General features: G+C 38.3%; 1 protein-coding gene across 1 annotated transcript in view; it reads right to left on the bottom strand.

The window, feature by feature from the left end:
- DOCK4 (dedicator of cytokinesis 4) overlaps positions 1 to 16447 on the bottom strand; it is a 472233-nt gene that overhangs the window by 76096 nt on the left and 379690 nt on the right. The window contains exons 28-30 of the mRNA XM_068972403.1: positions 6997 to 7072; positions 4772 to 4872; positions 3999 to 4057 (exon numbers count right to left, since the gene is read on the bottom strand). Of these exons, the coding sequence (XP_068828504.1) occupies positions 3999 to 4057; positions 4772 to 4872; positions 6997 to 7072 (236 nt within the window). The remainder of the gene's footprint in view (positions 1 to 3998; positions 4058 to 4771; positions 4873 to 6996; positions 7073 to 16447) is intronic.

Here is a 16447-nt window from a genome sequence, read left to right as displayed (position 1 = left end):
ACTCTTTGTTGACCCCATGGACTAAACAGTCCATGGAATTTTCCAGGCTAGAATTCTGGAGTGGATAGCCATTCCCTTCTCCAGGGGTTCTTCCCAACCCAGAGACTGAACCCAGGTCTCCTGCATTGCAGGCGGATTCTTTACCATCTGAGCCATCAGGGACACCCATAATACCCTCTAGGGTGTCACAAATGACAATATTTCACCTTTCCTATGACAGAGTAGTATTCCATTGTATGTATATCCACTCTCTTGACTCATTCATCTGTTAATGGAGAGTTGGGTTGTTTCCACATCCTGGCTAGAATAAAAAATGCTGCAATGAATATAAGAGTGTATATATCTGTACAAATTAATTTTTTGGTACTCTGGATATCCAGAAGTGGAATTGCTGGGTCACATGGTAGATCTAATCTTAATTTTTTGAGCACTCTCCATACTTTTTTCCATAGTGGCTGCACCAATTTACCAAATTTATCAATTTATCCATGTAAACTGGTGCAGCCACTACAGAAAATTACCACCAACAGTATATGATGGTTCCACTTCTTTCACATCCTGTTCAGCACTATTACTTCTTATCTTTTTGATAACAGCCATTCTAATGGGCATGAGATGAGATCTCACTGTGATTTTGATTGACATTTCCCTAATAATTAGTGATGTTAAACATCTTTTCATGTGCCTGCTGGCCATCTGCACGTCTCCTTTGAAAATATGTCTATTCAGATTCTCTGCCCATTTTTTAATCATTTGTTGTGGTTGAGTTGTATGAGTGCTAAGTTGCTCAGTCATTTCCAACTCTTTGTGACCCCATGGACTGTAGCCTGCCAGGCTCCTCTGTCTGTGGAATTCTCCAGGAAGAATACTACAGTGGGGTAGCCACCCCCTTTTCCCGGGGATCTTCCCGACCCAGGGATCAAACCTGTGTCTCCTGCATTGGCAGGGCAGATTCTTTACCACTGTGCCACCTGGTAAAGTGAGATGCCCCATATATTTGGATAATAACCTCTTATTGGATATATGATTTGCAAATATCTTCTCCCATTCAGTAAGTAGTTTGTTGTTTTGTTGATTGTTTCTTTTGCTGTGCAGACATTTCTAAGTTTTATTTAATCCCATTTGTTTATATTTGTTTTTGTTTCCCTTGCCTAAGTAGACATACTCAGGAAGATATTGCTAAGACTGATATAAAAGACTGTACTGCCTATGTTTTCTTTTTAGAGTTTTATAGTCTCAGGTCTTACAATCAAGTCTTTAATCCATTTAAAATTTTTGTGTATGGTATAAAATGAAAACCTTTAATTATCTGAATAAATTCTCCTTTAGCAAGCAAAGCACTCAATATTACACATTTATAGGTAATCCAAATTATAATTAATGTATATTCTTAAGTAACATGCTGACTTAAGCCCTATGAGGGGTATGAAAATAGTACCTTGAATACTTAATTTTTCTTAACATTTTTGTAAAAATATATGTTGGAAAAGAGGTTTTCGTATTTCTAAACCGTCTCCAATTCCAGTGGTTGTATGGCAGCAATGACCTTTAAAATTCACCTCATGTTTTGGAAGGCTGACCACAACTCTAGGGAAATAATGCAGAAACTAAGGAACGAAGTGAACATGTGCACACACCTTATACTTGAACCATGTCATGCTGGGAGTTTGCACTTGATTTTAATGGGCCTTTTGTAACAGAGTGCTAGAGCTAGACTTTAGGGTTGGAAAAACAAAGAAAGGCTAGAGTGCTGTCTACACCAGTGCTTTCCAATCTTTAGCCAAGTGCCTAAGAATGACCTGGAGAACTTGGAAAAACTCAAGACTGTTGTGCCTCCTCTCAGAGGTTCTCAGAGACTCTGTTTCAGTCGTCTTGAGAGGAGCCATAGAATTTGCATTTTTTACAAGCTTCCAGGTGATGCTGTTTACTGAGTGCTGTTGTTGTTGTTTAGTTGCTAAGTTGTGACTTTTTGCAATCCCATGGATTGCAGGGATTGTAGCCTACCATGGATTGTAGCCTATCAGGCTCCACAGCCCATGAGATTTTCCAGACAAGAATACTGGAGTGGACTGCCATTTCCTTCCCCTGGGTATCTTCCCAACCCAGGGATCGAACCCACATTTCCTGTTTGGCAGGGGGGATTCTTTATCACTGAGCCACCTGGGACCACTGTTCTAAAGAGTACTGACATCATAATACATGGGGATCAGCATGCTTTAGAGGTTTTTTTACATTCTTCAGGTTCCTGAGGAAAACAAATAAAACCCAGAGAGACATATTTTTGTTAAAGACAAAATAGAGGAGAAAAGTTTATGAAGCAAACAATGACATCTTTAATGCAACAAAAGGTGCCAGTTTTATTTAGCAGGTCATAGGCCTAAGGGCACAGGTATGCTGGCTTAGAGAAAGATTTATGTGGAAATAACCACACATGGCTGTGCTAAGATTTATCTAGACGATGTTAATCTGCCATTTTCTCACATTCTGTTAACTCAAGTGAACCTGTACAGGTCTTATCATTTGAGCTCTGACAAGAGCTTAAGCCACAACCGTACTTCAATGTAGCCTTCTTTGGAAAACTCTTTGCTAAATTAATGCCAAAAGCAATAGGGACATTCCAAGGGGCTTGATCTGTTTTTGAAAAGAAAAGACACAAAGAATCAATGAAACATGAAGACTGAGAGGAGGTGTTCTTCAAATAAGACAAATTGAGGTTATTTTTCAGTTGAATCTAAACATATTTCATGGGCTTCTCTGGCTGGTTTTAGATAGTTGGAGGTTGCTTTCAAGTGGTAACTTGCTCTTTTCCCCCCTGAAATTATCAGTTAGCATCGAACACTGGGCTCATTATATATAACAAGGTTTCTTCAAATTGCCCTGTATGTATTCTACATTTGAGGGGTATCTTGGTCAAAAAATCACTTCTGTAACATAGATTGAAGTAAAATGATAAGGGTTCTATTTCCAGTTACAGAAAACAAATTTTGCCATTTTCAAGTTGTGTTTGGATAAGTCCAAGAGAAAATATACTTTCAGGTCATTATATATTCAATTCAAATAGGTCTATCACTTTAATAAATCACAAGGAAGAATTACAATAGTAAATGAATGCTATGAACTGAGGGCTTCCTGGACAGCTCAGCGATAAAGAATGCCTGCAATGCAGGAGATGTGGGTTCAGTCCCTGGGTGGGGAAGATCCCCTGGAGGAGGGAATGGCAACCCACTCCAGTATTCCTGCCTGAAAAATCTCAGGGACAGAGGGGCCTGGTGGGCTACTGTCCAAAGGGTCAAAAAGAATGGGACACAACTGAGCAACTACACAGAGCAGAGCTATAAACATGCATAATTAACATGTCAAATCAAGGAAGTTATGACTTTCTATAAAGAAACCCAATGCCAATGAGATTTTAAAACAATGTTTCTTCTAAATATTATTCTTTTTTATGCAACCAGATCTGTGTCATCAATTTGCTGGATAATATGCTCTATCTGCTGTGGCAGATTAAAAACTGGATCTAATTGTTTCTTAGCAACTACAGATGCTTTAAAATCCTTTGGCTATAGTTTTTATGATATAGATCACTGGTTTCACAATTTTAAGAGTATAGATGCTCAAGTCAATCTTTCATGAAGCTTATTCTAAGTTTGTTATGATTCACAGCCTCAATTCAGAGTTCTAGAAATTCTGAGTTGCTATAATTCCAAATTCTGAAAGGTTAGCTCATTGCAGGTCTTACTGGAATAATGCTAGATTATAAAATTGTCATTCAATGAAACACACAAAAGAAAGGTGATTTTTCAGATAGATACCGATTTAAAGAATCAGTTGTAGCCTTATTCAATGCCAAAGTGTCACTTAGTCTCTCTAGACTTCTTTATTGATTTAGACATTTGGTTTCAAATGCTGTCAGTAGTAAACTGTCCATCTTCATTTGTTTCCTTACAAAAACAGTGATAAGCTACAAAACAGAGGTGGCTTCTGTTTTCATTACTTACCTAGGTTTTGCCACATGCTGAAAATTTCACAACCCATTGTTACCCTCATGTCACCATATCTGAAATAGAACAAAAATCAAACCTGATACAAAGACTCCAGAAAAAAGAAGTTATCTGTGTCTTTTTAGGATACAATCTATCATTCTGAATTAAAAGACAACATGTTCTTAATTGAAAACAGTTAATGTATACATCTTTTACTGAGGTATAACTGACATACTATCATATTGCCTTTAGGTATACAACATAACAATTTGAATATTTGTATATATTGCAAAATTGTCACCACAGTAAGTCCAGTTAATGTCTATACCATAACTAGTTACAATGTTTTTTCTTTTGATGAAAACTTTCAAGATGCACTTTCAAATATGCAATGCAATATTATTAACTGGAATCACCGTGTTGTATGTACATTACATCCCCATGACATTCATTTTATAACTGGAGATTTTCACAATGTATTAATACATGTCTTGATGCCTCTAATTCAAATTCACATATTAACCCTTGAATGAAACATATTTGTCTCATAATTTTTGGCTCCTCTAGTATTTTTGAATCCTGAAAGACTGAGGACAAAGATTTCTAAATAAGCTCAAAGTAGTGAAATTCCCAGAAAAGTTGCTTGTTGTCCTCTTGGTCATTGCCCCTCCACTTTGACTTCTAGTTATGGAGATCAGATTTATGAATCACTCGAACTGAAATACTTTTTAAAAGGCACAACATTTGATTTGCCTCATATTCTTACCCAATTATACACTGGTACTTACTTTTCTAATACCTTTTTCTTTTTGGAAGGTGTAAACATCTCTAACTGCAGACACAACTGGTTTATAAAAATGACCGCAAGGTAAAAGTAGGAATCCCAGATCTAAAATGAGAATGACATATTTAAATACTATGGGGTTACAAAAATATTTACAGGCGAAGTGACAAGATATCTTGGATTTGCTTCAAAAATGGTAAGTGGATGGGGGGAGAGTTGCAATAAGATGGGCCATGAGTTGATAGTAGCTGTCCCTGAGTATGGGTACATGAGGGATTCATCACTATTCTCTTTACTTTTATACATCTGTGAAATTTCCTGTAACAAAAAAGCAAACTAACTAAATAGATACTATTTTTATATTGCTGTATCCCAAGTTTCATGAGCTCTCTGGTATATGCTAAGTGGTAGATACTTCATTTCTCCCATAACATGTCTGTGTGTCTCCAAGGAGGCTGAGGCATAAGCTGGATAACTTTATTTCAGTGTGATTTCATTCTGGAACCCCTTTTAATGTAGGACTCAAAATAAAAGAAAAAAAAGAAAGATACATATACTCTTTTGGATATGCTAATTGATTTAAATTCAGAGAGTACATAAAAATTCCCCACCCAGACAAATCTTCTAAGTTCTCTTACACCAAAAATGCATTAGAAAGAGATCAAAATAAAATTTCCAGAAATAAATGTAACCAAAAACATGGAGGACATAGGGAAAGAAACGACTTTTCTATTGACATCATGTAAAATTAAAGATTAATATAAGAAACATTATAAAGAATTAATATATTTTATACATAAAGAGTATTCACAAATAAAAAAGAATATAAAACTCTAAGTAAAATGATGAACAAAAGAACAGATACCTCACAAAACATGAATTTTAGTCAATAACTAATAACTAGTTAATTATTAATAACCAATTAATAATTAATAACATAACTAGTGAGAAATGTGGGCTTCCTCTTGGCTCAGATGGTAAAGAATATGCCTGCAATACAAGAGACCAGGGTTCGATCCCGGGTTGGGAAGGTCCCCTGGAGAAGGAAATGGCAACCCACTCCAGTATCCTTCCCTGGAAAATCTCATAGACAGAGGAACCTGGCAGGCTACAGTCTATGGGGTGGCAAAGAGTCAGACATGACTGAGCGACTTTACTTCATCTCAGTGAGAAATGTAAATAAAGCAAAAAATTGTTCCCCTTATCAAACTGCCCCCCAAAATGGTCTCCTCTAGTACTGGTATACACCTAGGCAATCAAATATAACCTTTAACTGAACATTTAACTGTTACAACCTTTAACTGAACATTTTCATTTATAAGTATTTATCCAAAGAAACAATTAGGAATATAAGTCAAATTTTATTTTGTAAGAGTAATTTATGAGAATAAAACAGTAGAAACAAACTGAATATTAAAAAGTAATGTGATTATGAAATTTTGATATTTTATTATAAAGTATATACACATTACGCAACCATTAAAATTCCACTGGTTTCTATTATACTTTTTGTATTTTCTAGTTCTCTGATAAGGAAATTTTATTGAATGTTTAGTATAAAAGATGTTATTTTTAAAAGAATGGGAAATTAAGATGTCAAAAACATAAAACACCACTAAGAAGGGAAACCAGGATAGGCACTGCCCATCTTTATTTACCATTTTTCATTCTCTATTTAAAAAATGGTACACTGAGAATTCTTAGAGACCCAGGCATATCATATTACATTACAAACTTACAGAGAGATCTGCCCTAAAGAATCTTACTAATTTTTCATTTTTTTCCTTTTCACTAGTTCATTCTAAAATATAAGAAGATAGAGATTTAAAGGAACTAACCAGTTTACTTTGTAAATATGCTCTTTACATAAACTCTATTTTAAAAGATGCTTTAAAACCTTATGTACTAAGTTCTTTTTGTCTTGCAGGGGATCAAAAAGAAAAAGAATTAAAATTTACAGTAACAGTAAAGAACATTCTTTCCTCTTAAGCACTATGGTTTTGACCATGTTGATGAACATAGTTATAGACCTAACTTATTCACAAATAGAATGAAGAACTCTTAATATTATTCGTAACTGAAACTAATATGCTCCAAGATTAATTTGAGGTAGCCAGAATAACTTTATTTTCTTATTACTAAGAGAAAGAAAATTCATGAGGAAATTTCTTGAGGGACAATGTAAAACCTTTTAACTCAAGCAAGATAGTCATCTAAATGGATACTGACCTTATAATCAAAGTTTTCATTTAAGAAGTTCTTCCGAAGTGCATCTGACAGGTACAGAACTGTTGTAATAATGACGCTAGTGATAAAAAAGAATACATTTTAAGTTGAAAACTTCACATTACTGAAAACCATTTATTAGGCAAGAATAAAGTAATTAAGACAAAAGAAAACCTCTTCAGTAAGCCTGTGGAACAATATTAGATAATTCATATTTGAAATAAAAAAGAGGACACCTAGGAAAAAAAGTGAAAGAATCTATCACTGAAATGATATGCAGAAAAATCTATAAATTCATATGACCCAGAATTATACTGTCTTGATGTTTTACAATTTTTAAATTTCTAAACAAAGCAAAAATTTTTTATTAAATTTACAACAGTCTACATCCTATTAATATGGAAGAAAGTATAAAAACTTATAAAATACAGCAAAAGAGAAAGAGCCCAAAGATGAAACGGGCAAGCTAAAGCAATAGATCATATTGAGTATTTATTTGACCGTCTGCTCTCTGCTCTCCCCTATTCAAGGGGTTAGCGGGCATGTAAGAGCTATGGGAGTCAGACTGCCTCTCCATGGTGACAAGACTGCCACTAAGGAAACCACTACAGACTGTGAAATCATCCATATCCTAGTACTAAGCTGTGTGAAACTGACAGTGTTACAGCAGTTTGGAGAAGGGGGCACCTCTGCGCTGGAGAATTAGGGAAAGCCTGTCAGAGGGGCCATATACAGTCATCTGTATCTTGCTAGGGAGATTAACAAAGGATTTAGTAAGCATCCTTGGTCAACTCTTGAGTGAAGCAATTTGTTCAAAACCAGCTCCTTTTTATGGCTACAAGAGCATATGTTCAAAACTGAATGCAATTCCAATTGGCTCATTTAATGTCAGATAACAGCATTTATTGAAACAAGATAGGTCACTCCCCAAACCACCAGCAACGAAGCAGCAATTAATAAATGACTGATATTTAAAATCTCTTTGGCCTTTCCTAAGATGCATGCATAAGGAAGTACTTGTGATATGATGAGGCCCTAGTTCTCATTACAGGACTTGTAACTGGAGGATGTAATTGTATGACCCTAGGTAAAGTAACATGAAACAAAAGACCTCATCAACCTCACACCTTGGTTATCCTACTGGTAAAATAGAGATTGAAAGAATATTTAATTCTCATTAGAAGAATATTTATAGTTTTTGAAGAACATAAATGTTCCTTATTGCAATCTGTTGGAAAAGTCACTATTATAGTTTCCCTGTGGGGCAGGAGAGGACTAACGAGGCTAAGGAATATGGTTGAATATGGAAGCTCAAGTTAACAACTTATTGACAGAGATTATTAATACATCTTTTGTCACCTGTTATTGACTGGAGATGTTTCAACATTCACTTACATAACAAATTGCTGGCCACAGGCATTAGTTTCTGCCAAAACCCCTGGTCAACAATGTATTAAGAAGAAAAAAGAGAAGAAAGCCACCATTTTCTTGGGTACTTGCTCTACCATGGGCAAGCACTGTGTTACATTCATGTGCCTTTTAATATGTCATTTACACCTTCCAATGACTCATCCTATGAAAGTCAAGCATAAGTAAAGCCTATGAGATTGAGAAGTCCTATGGTTTCTTCTATTGCCCAAATGGCAGATATCAACAGTGAATTCCACATCAAAGAGACAAATCACATATATCAAAACAGTATAAAGTGACAACTGTCCACAGACACTGATGAAATCCATGCTGGTAACTGATTAAGTCTCTAAAGTAGTTCATTCAAATCTTACTATATAAAACTAAAGCTTAATTATCAGAAAATGGAACACTATCAGGCAAGGAAGGGGCTCTTTGTCCAGCACCTATCGCGTTGCTGGGCTTCTAAGTTTAAAGAAGAAAATTTTGCATCCCTAACAAATGTTTTCCTTCAATAGTCAATGAAGAAGCATACACAGAACCACGATACTCGAGTTGCACATCAAAACCACCTTCTGGCCCGCAACTCTAGCTTGGACTGTTGTTCAGAAACAGTAACCTCTAGTGTTAGTAGAACATGACATATCTGAGATTTGGGTTATTGGGCCCAATGCTGTGAAAAGGAGCCAACAAACTCAATCTTCAAGTGGGATGATTCCTTGCCAAAGACTACTCATTTGTAACTTATATGCTAGATCCCAAACACATGAACAAAATCCACGGCTTCTTGAACAGCACTTGCTGGTAAACGACAAGGAGTCTCTCTGGCTTTATGAAGGACCTGTGAGCCTCAAGCTGACTGCTTACTGGAATCACTGGGGAGCTTTAAAAAACATAGATGTCTGGGTCACACCCCAGAGATTTAATAATTGGACTGGGGTGCAATGTGGACCTCAGGATCAGTAAAGCTCCCAGGTGATTCCCATGTACACCCAGAGCTGAGAACCACTGATCTAGACAAACCTTTTTAAAAGTTAGACAAACGTCCATGGGTGCCTGGTGATCCATTAAGATGCAGATCATGATTCAGCAGGCTTGGGATAGGGCTAAAAGTTCTGCATTTCTTACAAGCTCCTGGAAATGTTCACGCTGTTGATTCACAATCCAACTTTTGAAGAGCAAGGCTCTGGAGAGGTCCAAGTCAGAAACACATTCCAAACAACACTGCTTTGCATTCTCCTGCCTTCAAGAATTTTAGGCCAATGACTACTGTGGCTCTTTAACAAGACATGCATCCTTGCTCTACACTGAACATCACATCCTCTTACCAAGGGTGCTTTATCATCAGGCATAAGAAGTACAGGGCACAGGCCTTTTCAGGGGCTTTGGAAAGTACTGCATATGTTTGTTAGTCGCTCAGTCACGTTTGACTCTGTGCAACCCCATGGATTGTAGCCTGCTAGACTCCTCTGTCCATGAGATTTTCCAGGTAAGAATACTGGAGTGGGTTGCCATTTCCTTCCCTAGGGGATCTTCCTGACCCAGGGATTGAACCTGGGTCTCTTGCATTGCAGGAAGATTCTTTACCGTCTCAATCACCAGGGAAGCCTGGCAATTTATTACATAGGCCAATACTTTAAAAAACAAAATGTAAAAACTGCTTTTCATTTTGGCATGCAACAGGTGGTATGATGAGGGATAAGACCTTCAAAAATATGACTTCCCAGGGCTAAAAAGATCTTAAAATGACTATTTCAATTGCTTTTCATTTATGCTTATAATATTCAGCCCAAGTCACAGAGGCAGCTCCCAGAGCTTTTTATGCCTCAGCACTAAGACAGTTTCCTGGCACACAGGCCCTCAATCAGCTAAAAAGGCACATATATATTATGGCTCCTTCACTGTGGTGGAAACCTGTAGTGTTTAAGGATTTTTCTTTACTTGTTCTAATTTACCCAAAACCATGTGGCTCCCTTTGGTTTTATTCTTTTACTCATGACTCAGTTTCTGAATATGTGGACTTTTCAAATCTCAGGGCTCCAATTCAATAGCCAAGAAAGGTTTGCAATCTGTTACTACAAATGGTCAAAATACTGGTGTCTGCCATAGGAATGCAAGCATAAGGATCACTTTTGACAACCCTAATCTATGGCACAGCGTGATAAATGTATACATAAAAGAGAAACTAGCAGACAGGAAATCAAAGCTCTTTCTTCAAGTTTTCCAGCTGCCACCTCATTTCTGGCATTTAGAAAGTATTTTTATGCAATGCCATCCCCCCCTAGAGAAACCTCATCGTATAAACTGTCCTTTTGAAAACTACTCTAACCTGATAATCTGCTCAAGCAAAAGCCCATCTCCCTAAATTATAAATGGACTGAATATTTTGGATTCCAATATCCAGTTTTTAGATAAACTGGGCATCAATAAGGTTAATGTTTGTGCACTGAAAAACTAAGGAGATCTAAACTTGGAGGATGACAAATTCCCTATAAGCTGGAGGGTTAAGAGGGCAGATCAAAATCCTGGACAGCCATCGGAGGAAACTGACCTAAGCTGCTGCTGCTAAGTCGCTTCAGTCATGTCCAACTCTGTGCGACCCCATAGATGGCAGCCCACCAGGCTCCGCCATCCCTGGGATTCTCCAGGCAAGAGTACTGGAGTGGGTCGCCATTGCTTTCTCCGTGACCTAAGCTAGTGGTCCTCAAATGTCAGTACATGAGTAGCACCTGAAAGATATACAAGGCTTTAGGGTCTCACCAGAGGCTATGGCTTGGTGAGACCACGCCAGGGCTCAGCCACATGATTCTGATGCATGTGATCATGCATTGTGAGGTCTGGGGTTAGAGATGGAAAAGAAGACAGACGAGGGTTGGAACTTGGTGAGCAATGACATTTGGGAAATTTGTCTATGGTAAATACTGCATCACCAAAGGCCTAGCCCAGCAAGTGTTTGCTGAATGACTGCAGTTTCAAACTGGTATTTAAATCTATGGTTTGTGATAATTATTTGCTGTACTAGATATTTCTTTCTTTTTTTAATATATAAATTCATGTATTTTAATTGGAGGTTAATTACTTTACAATATTGTATTGGTTTTGCCATACATCAACATGAATCCGCCACAGGTATACACGTGCTCCCCATCCTGAACCCCCACCCTCCTCCCTCCCTGTACCATCCCTCTGGGTCGTCCCAGTGCATCAGCCCCAAGCATCCGGTATCATGCATTGAACCTGGACTGGCGACTCGTTTCATATATGATATTGTACATGTTTCAATCCCATTCTCCCAAATCATCCTACCCTCTCCCTCTCCCACAGAGTCCAAAGACTATACTAGATATTTCTAAAATGTAAGCCTTGTAGAACTTTTTATACTTTTCTATAGCTATTTGTTTTTAAATAAACTTTTTCTAAGAACAGTTGTTTTAGGCTTACAGGATTATTGCAAAGATAATACAGAGAGTTCCTGTATACGTCATACCCAGTTTCCCTTATTATTAACATCTATTATTGGTATGGCACATTTATCACTGTAAAGGAACCAATACTGTTTCTATACATATTTTGAAGAAGAGACTGAGATTAAGACAGGCAAAGCTGATGGAGAAAGCCACTCCAAGTGGAGGTCACAGAATAAGCCAAACAGGAAGGCAGGAAAAGAAGTGACTCTGCTTTTAGTCAAGGAGGTATGCAGTGCAGGTGAGGTCAAAAGAATCAACAAGGATTGAAATGGAAGGATTTTTAGAAATTCCATGACCTTCTCCTCTGGGCAGTGTTGGTATAAAATCACTCATGTGGCAACAGCCTCAGTTTTTGTTTGTTTGTTTGGCCTATTAGACTTAAATCCTAATGAATTCTTGCCTTTCCTCATGGATTCATTCTATCAACTCACACCTCACCAGGAGATGCAGGCAATTCTTTTGTAAATATTTGCTATAACTCTGAAAGTATGGCACATTTCTCTTAGTAATATAGTTTTTGGTAAAAATCACTATCCTCCCCCACGTCCCCCGCCCCCCCCCCAGTAAAGTATTTAAAGACAATGACCCTAATAGAAAAATCCCACAAAAAACAATAATAATTATTTTTCAATGGGTCTTCAACAGATGATGAGCTTCCCTGGTGGCTCAGATGATAAATAATCTTCCTGCAAGGCAGGAGACCCTGGCTCAATCCCTGGGTTGGGAAGAACATCTGGAGAAGGGAATGGTTACCTTTTCCAGTATTCTTGCCTGGAAAATTCCATGACAGAGGAGCCTGGCAGACCTCAGGCTTCCCTGGTGGCTCAAATGGTAAAGAATTTGCCTGTAATGCAGGCAATCTGGTTCAATCCCCAGGTGGGGAAGATAACCCGGAAAAGGGAATGGTAACCCCCTTCAGTATTCTTGCTTGGAAAATTCCATGGATAGAGGAGCCTGAAGGGCTGCAGTCCACAGGGTTGAAAAGAATTGGTCATGACTAAGCAACTAACACTTTCAATTTTTCACTTTCAACAGATCATCTACTCTAACATAAAACTTTGCATAGTCTGTGTCACATACTTTGTCTTCCTTCCTGTTACAACGGATCAACGCTCCTAGCTAAAGCCAAGCTTCCTGCTGGGTACTTTATCAGTGCTATCCTAAGTGTGGTGGGCTTCCTTCACTGAGAAAGTCTCACCACAAAAAAAAATGTCAACGGAGCTAAACTGTACGCTTATGCAGCTGACCTAATTTCCAGTGCAACTTGACAGCAGACAGCGCTACCTTCAGGAAAGGTGTTCTCAGACAGGCACAATGAAAAATCCTGTACTTGATCCCACCCCTACTGGCTTACCTAGGGACACTGTTTCTTCACTTAGGCCTGTTTTCTTTAGCACTATCAATATTTCTTTTTTCTGTGCCCTTCCTATCTGTAACCCAACATGCATAATATTCCATATTCAGAAATGAATCTTAGCGTTCATATCTCCTTCCAGATATAGCCACATTTCTCTGCTCCTTCTTACAGCAAAATCTTCTAAAGAGCTGATAATTATTGCTTTCATTTTTTCAATTCCCATCTGCTCTCGAATTCACTCTGATAAGACTTTCATCTTTATCACTCCACTGAAACAGCACTTGTCAAGGTCACCAGAATCTGCATCCCACTGCCAAAACCCAGGGATAGTTGTCAGTCTTCATCCCCCAACCTCCCCAGACGCCTTCCTTTATGAAATATCTTCCTCAGACGGTTGGTATTATGCCCTTCTGGTTCTCGCCTTACATCATAGGCTGCTCCTCTTCCATCTCTGTTGCTGGCGGCTTCCAAACATCTTGACCTTGGAAGGTGGGCATGTTGCAGGGCCCAGTCTTAAAGAGGCTTCTCTTTTCAATCTCTACTTTCCTCTAGAGTGCTCTCATTCAGTTTGATGACTTCAAATACTACCCGATGCCAAGGACCTCAAATGTATTAGCATGTCGCAAGTCTTCACTTCTCTGAGCTCCGTACAAGCATGTCCAGCCTCTTCTCCACATCTCCACTTGGGGATCTAACAGCATCTCAAATTTTGCTCAATCAAGGATCCCTCACCTCTCCCATTCCTCTCTCAGTATCTTCCATTTAAGTGAATGTTAATACCATTTGTCCTTCTGTTGAGGCCACAATTCTAAGAGCCATCTTCAAACTTTTTTCTCTCCTGCCCACATTCAGCCATCTCCAAGTCTTGTCATCTCTGTTTTCGAACAGGGGCTCTGTATCTACCCAGGGAGCTGGGGTGGGGAGGAAGATGGGAGGGAATTTCAAAAGGGAGGGGATATATGTATAACTATGGTTGATTCATGTTGAGGTTTGACAGAAAACAACAAAATTCTGTAAAGGAATTATCCTTCAATAAAAAAATTTTAAAAACTGATCTTTCCACTACCTTCACTGCAATCCACCTGCTCAACTCGTCATCTTCTCTTACCCAGAGTGCTGTTATTAAGCTCCTAACTGGTCTTTCCTGGTTTCTCTCTTGTCTCTTTACCCCCTAATATCTGGACCTTGTCTTCTTCCAACTTCATTTTTATTGGTTCCTTCCCTCCTCGCATTTCCTCCACACAGTCTTCCAGATCCTTGAATGTGCCATCTTCACTCTGACCACAGGGCCTGTGTGTATGCTATTCCTGCTGATCAGAAGTCTTTCTTTGCTGTCTACCTATTAATTCCTGCTACAGATTTCAGCTCAAGTCTCACTCCTTCATAAAAACTTCTATTCCAGTCTAGAACAAAGTTCCTTTCACAGCTCCCCTCTCAGAACTGTGCTTTTTATCATGATGACATTTATTTTACAGATTAGGCACTAGAAAATATTTACTGAACGAAGGAGTCAATGAAGGAATGGATGACCTTCCCTAAGACTCTGTGATTCCATAAATCACTTATTTGCTATATATATCTCATTTGAACATAAACTGGTGAAGGTAATAATCAGCTAAACAATTCAGTGTTTCGTGGGAAAACACACACACACACACACAAAAGTAAATGTTTGAAGCCAACATGCAGAGAAGATAAACAAAATAAGGGTCTGAAATTTTAACTGCAGGGCTAGGGAATTTTTACTTTCCTCACTAAGCAAATCTTGAAAATATGTATAAAGCTGTGACTTTATTTTTGTACTGTATTTTGCAATGTGTATGGAAGAGGGTGGAGAGAAGCCTGTCTCAAAGTGCCCTGTATTTTTGGTACTCAATTTTCATCTTCCTTATGTTCCTTCTTTCTCAGATTGAGCAGCTGTCCTCATGTGAAACATCTACCAAGAACTTACAGTGGCCAGGCACAATTAAGCTTTGCAGGCAAGCAGAAGTCAGCTTTCTTATCCTTGGGAAATTTAGCCTGAACACACAATGTGAGACATTCAGGTAGAAAAAAACAAAAGACCATACTAACAGCCAGGTATTTATAAGTCATAGCTTTTGGTAGGACTTCACATAATGCAGAGAAGCTACAGGATTTGGGACAGCACAGTTTAAAGATAGCATTTAATTGACTTGAAAACACTGGAAGAAAGGACCAACATATAAAAGAACATGTACTTTGTGGGATGGGCTATTCAATTGAGTTCAAGCCTAGGCAATGGTGACTTCTGGGCCAGTTACCATCAATTTGACATGTATCAAGCATACAAGTGGGTAGTAAAAATGGAAGTTTAGGTGTAAATGCCTCTTTGAGGGGCACTTCTCAAATATTTTTCTAAGAAAGTTAGTGTCATGGAAGAAAAGGTGGTCAACTTCAGGGACCTAGATCTAGCTTCTGAAACTTGCTTCTATACAATTTAACAAAGTAAAACCTTTTAATTTCTGGTGTGGGCTCTTTAACACACTTAAAATATCTTTCAGAGATTTATTTCTCTATCAATACTATTGATGTTTATACTTTTTAACAGATAAGACACAAATAGCTGAAGGTTTATTTCTGAACTTTCAGTTCAGTTCAGTTTAGTCGCTCAGTCATGTCCAACTTTTTGCAAGCCCATGGACTGCAGCACGCCAGGCCCCTCCCTGTCCATCACCATCTCCTGGAGTTCACTCAAACTCATGTCCATTAGTCGGTGATGCCATCCAACCATCTCATCCTCTGTCATTCCGTTCTCCTCCCGCCTTCAATCTTTCCCAGCATCAGGGTCTTTTCAAATGAGTCAGTTCTTCATATCAGGTGGCCAAAATATTGGAGTTTCAGTGTCAGCATCAGTCCTTCCAATGAATATACAGGATTGATTTCCTTTAGGATGGACTGGTGGGATCTCCTTGCAGTCCAAGGGACTCTCAAGAGTCTTCAGCAACACCACAGTTCAAAAGCATCAGTTCTTCAGTGCTCAGCTTTATAGTCCAACTCTCACATCCATACATGACCACTGGAAAAACCATTATCACACAAGAAAGATCCCACATGCTTTCAAGGTTTGAATGGGAAATGACTGTGACAGTTAAATGAGGAAAGGAGAGGAAAGTGAACAGCAGAAGTCAGGGGGTCTATTCCAACTTGGCAGGTGGTTCACAGGCTGTGGAGTCCTGTCTATGAATTAGGTTGGATATAC

The sequence above is a fragment of the Capricornis sumatraensis genome, chromosome 5 (genome assembly GCF_032405125.1).
Source record: "Capricornis sumatraensis isolate serow.1 chromosome 5, serow.2, whole genome shotgun sequence".
NCBI lineage: Eukaryota > Metazoa > Chordata > Mammalia > Artiodactyla > Bovidae > Capricornis > Capricornis sumatraensis.
Note: the sequence above shows the minus strand (reverse complement) of the source record. Positions and strands in the feature narration are given on the sequence as shown.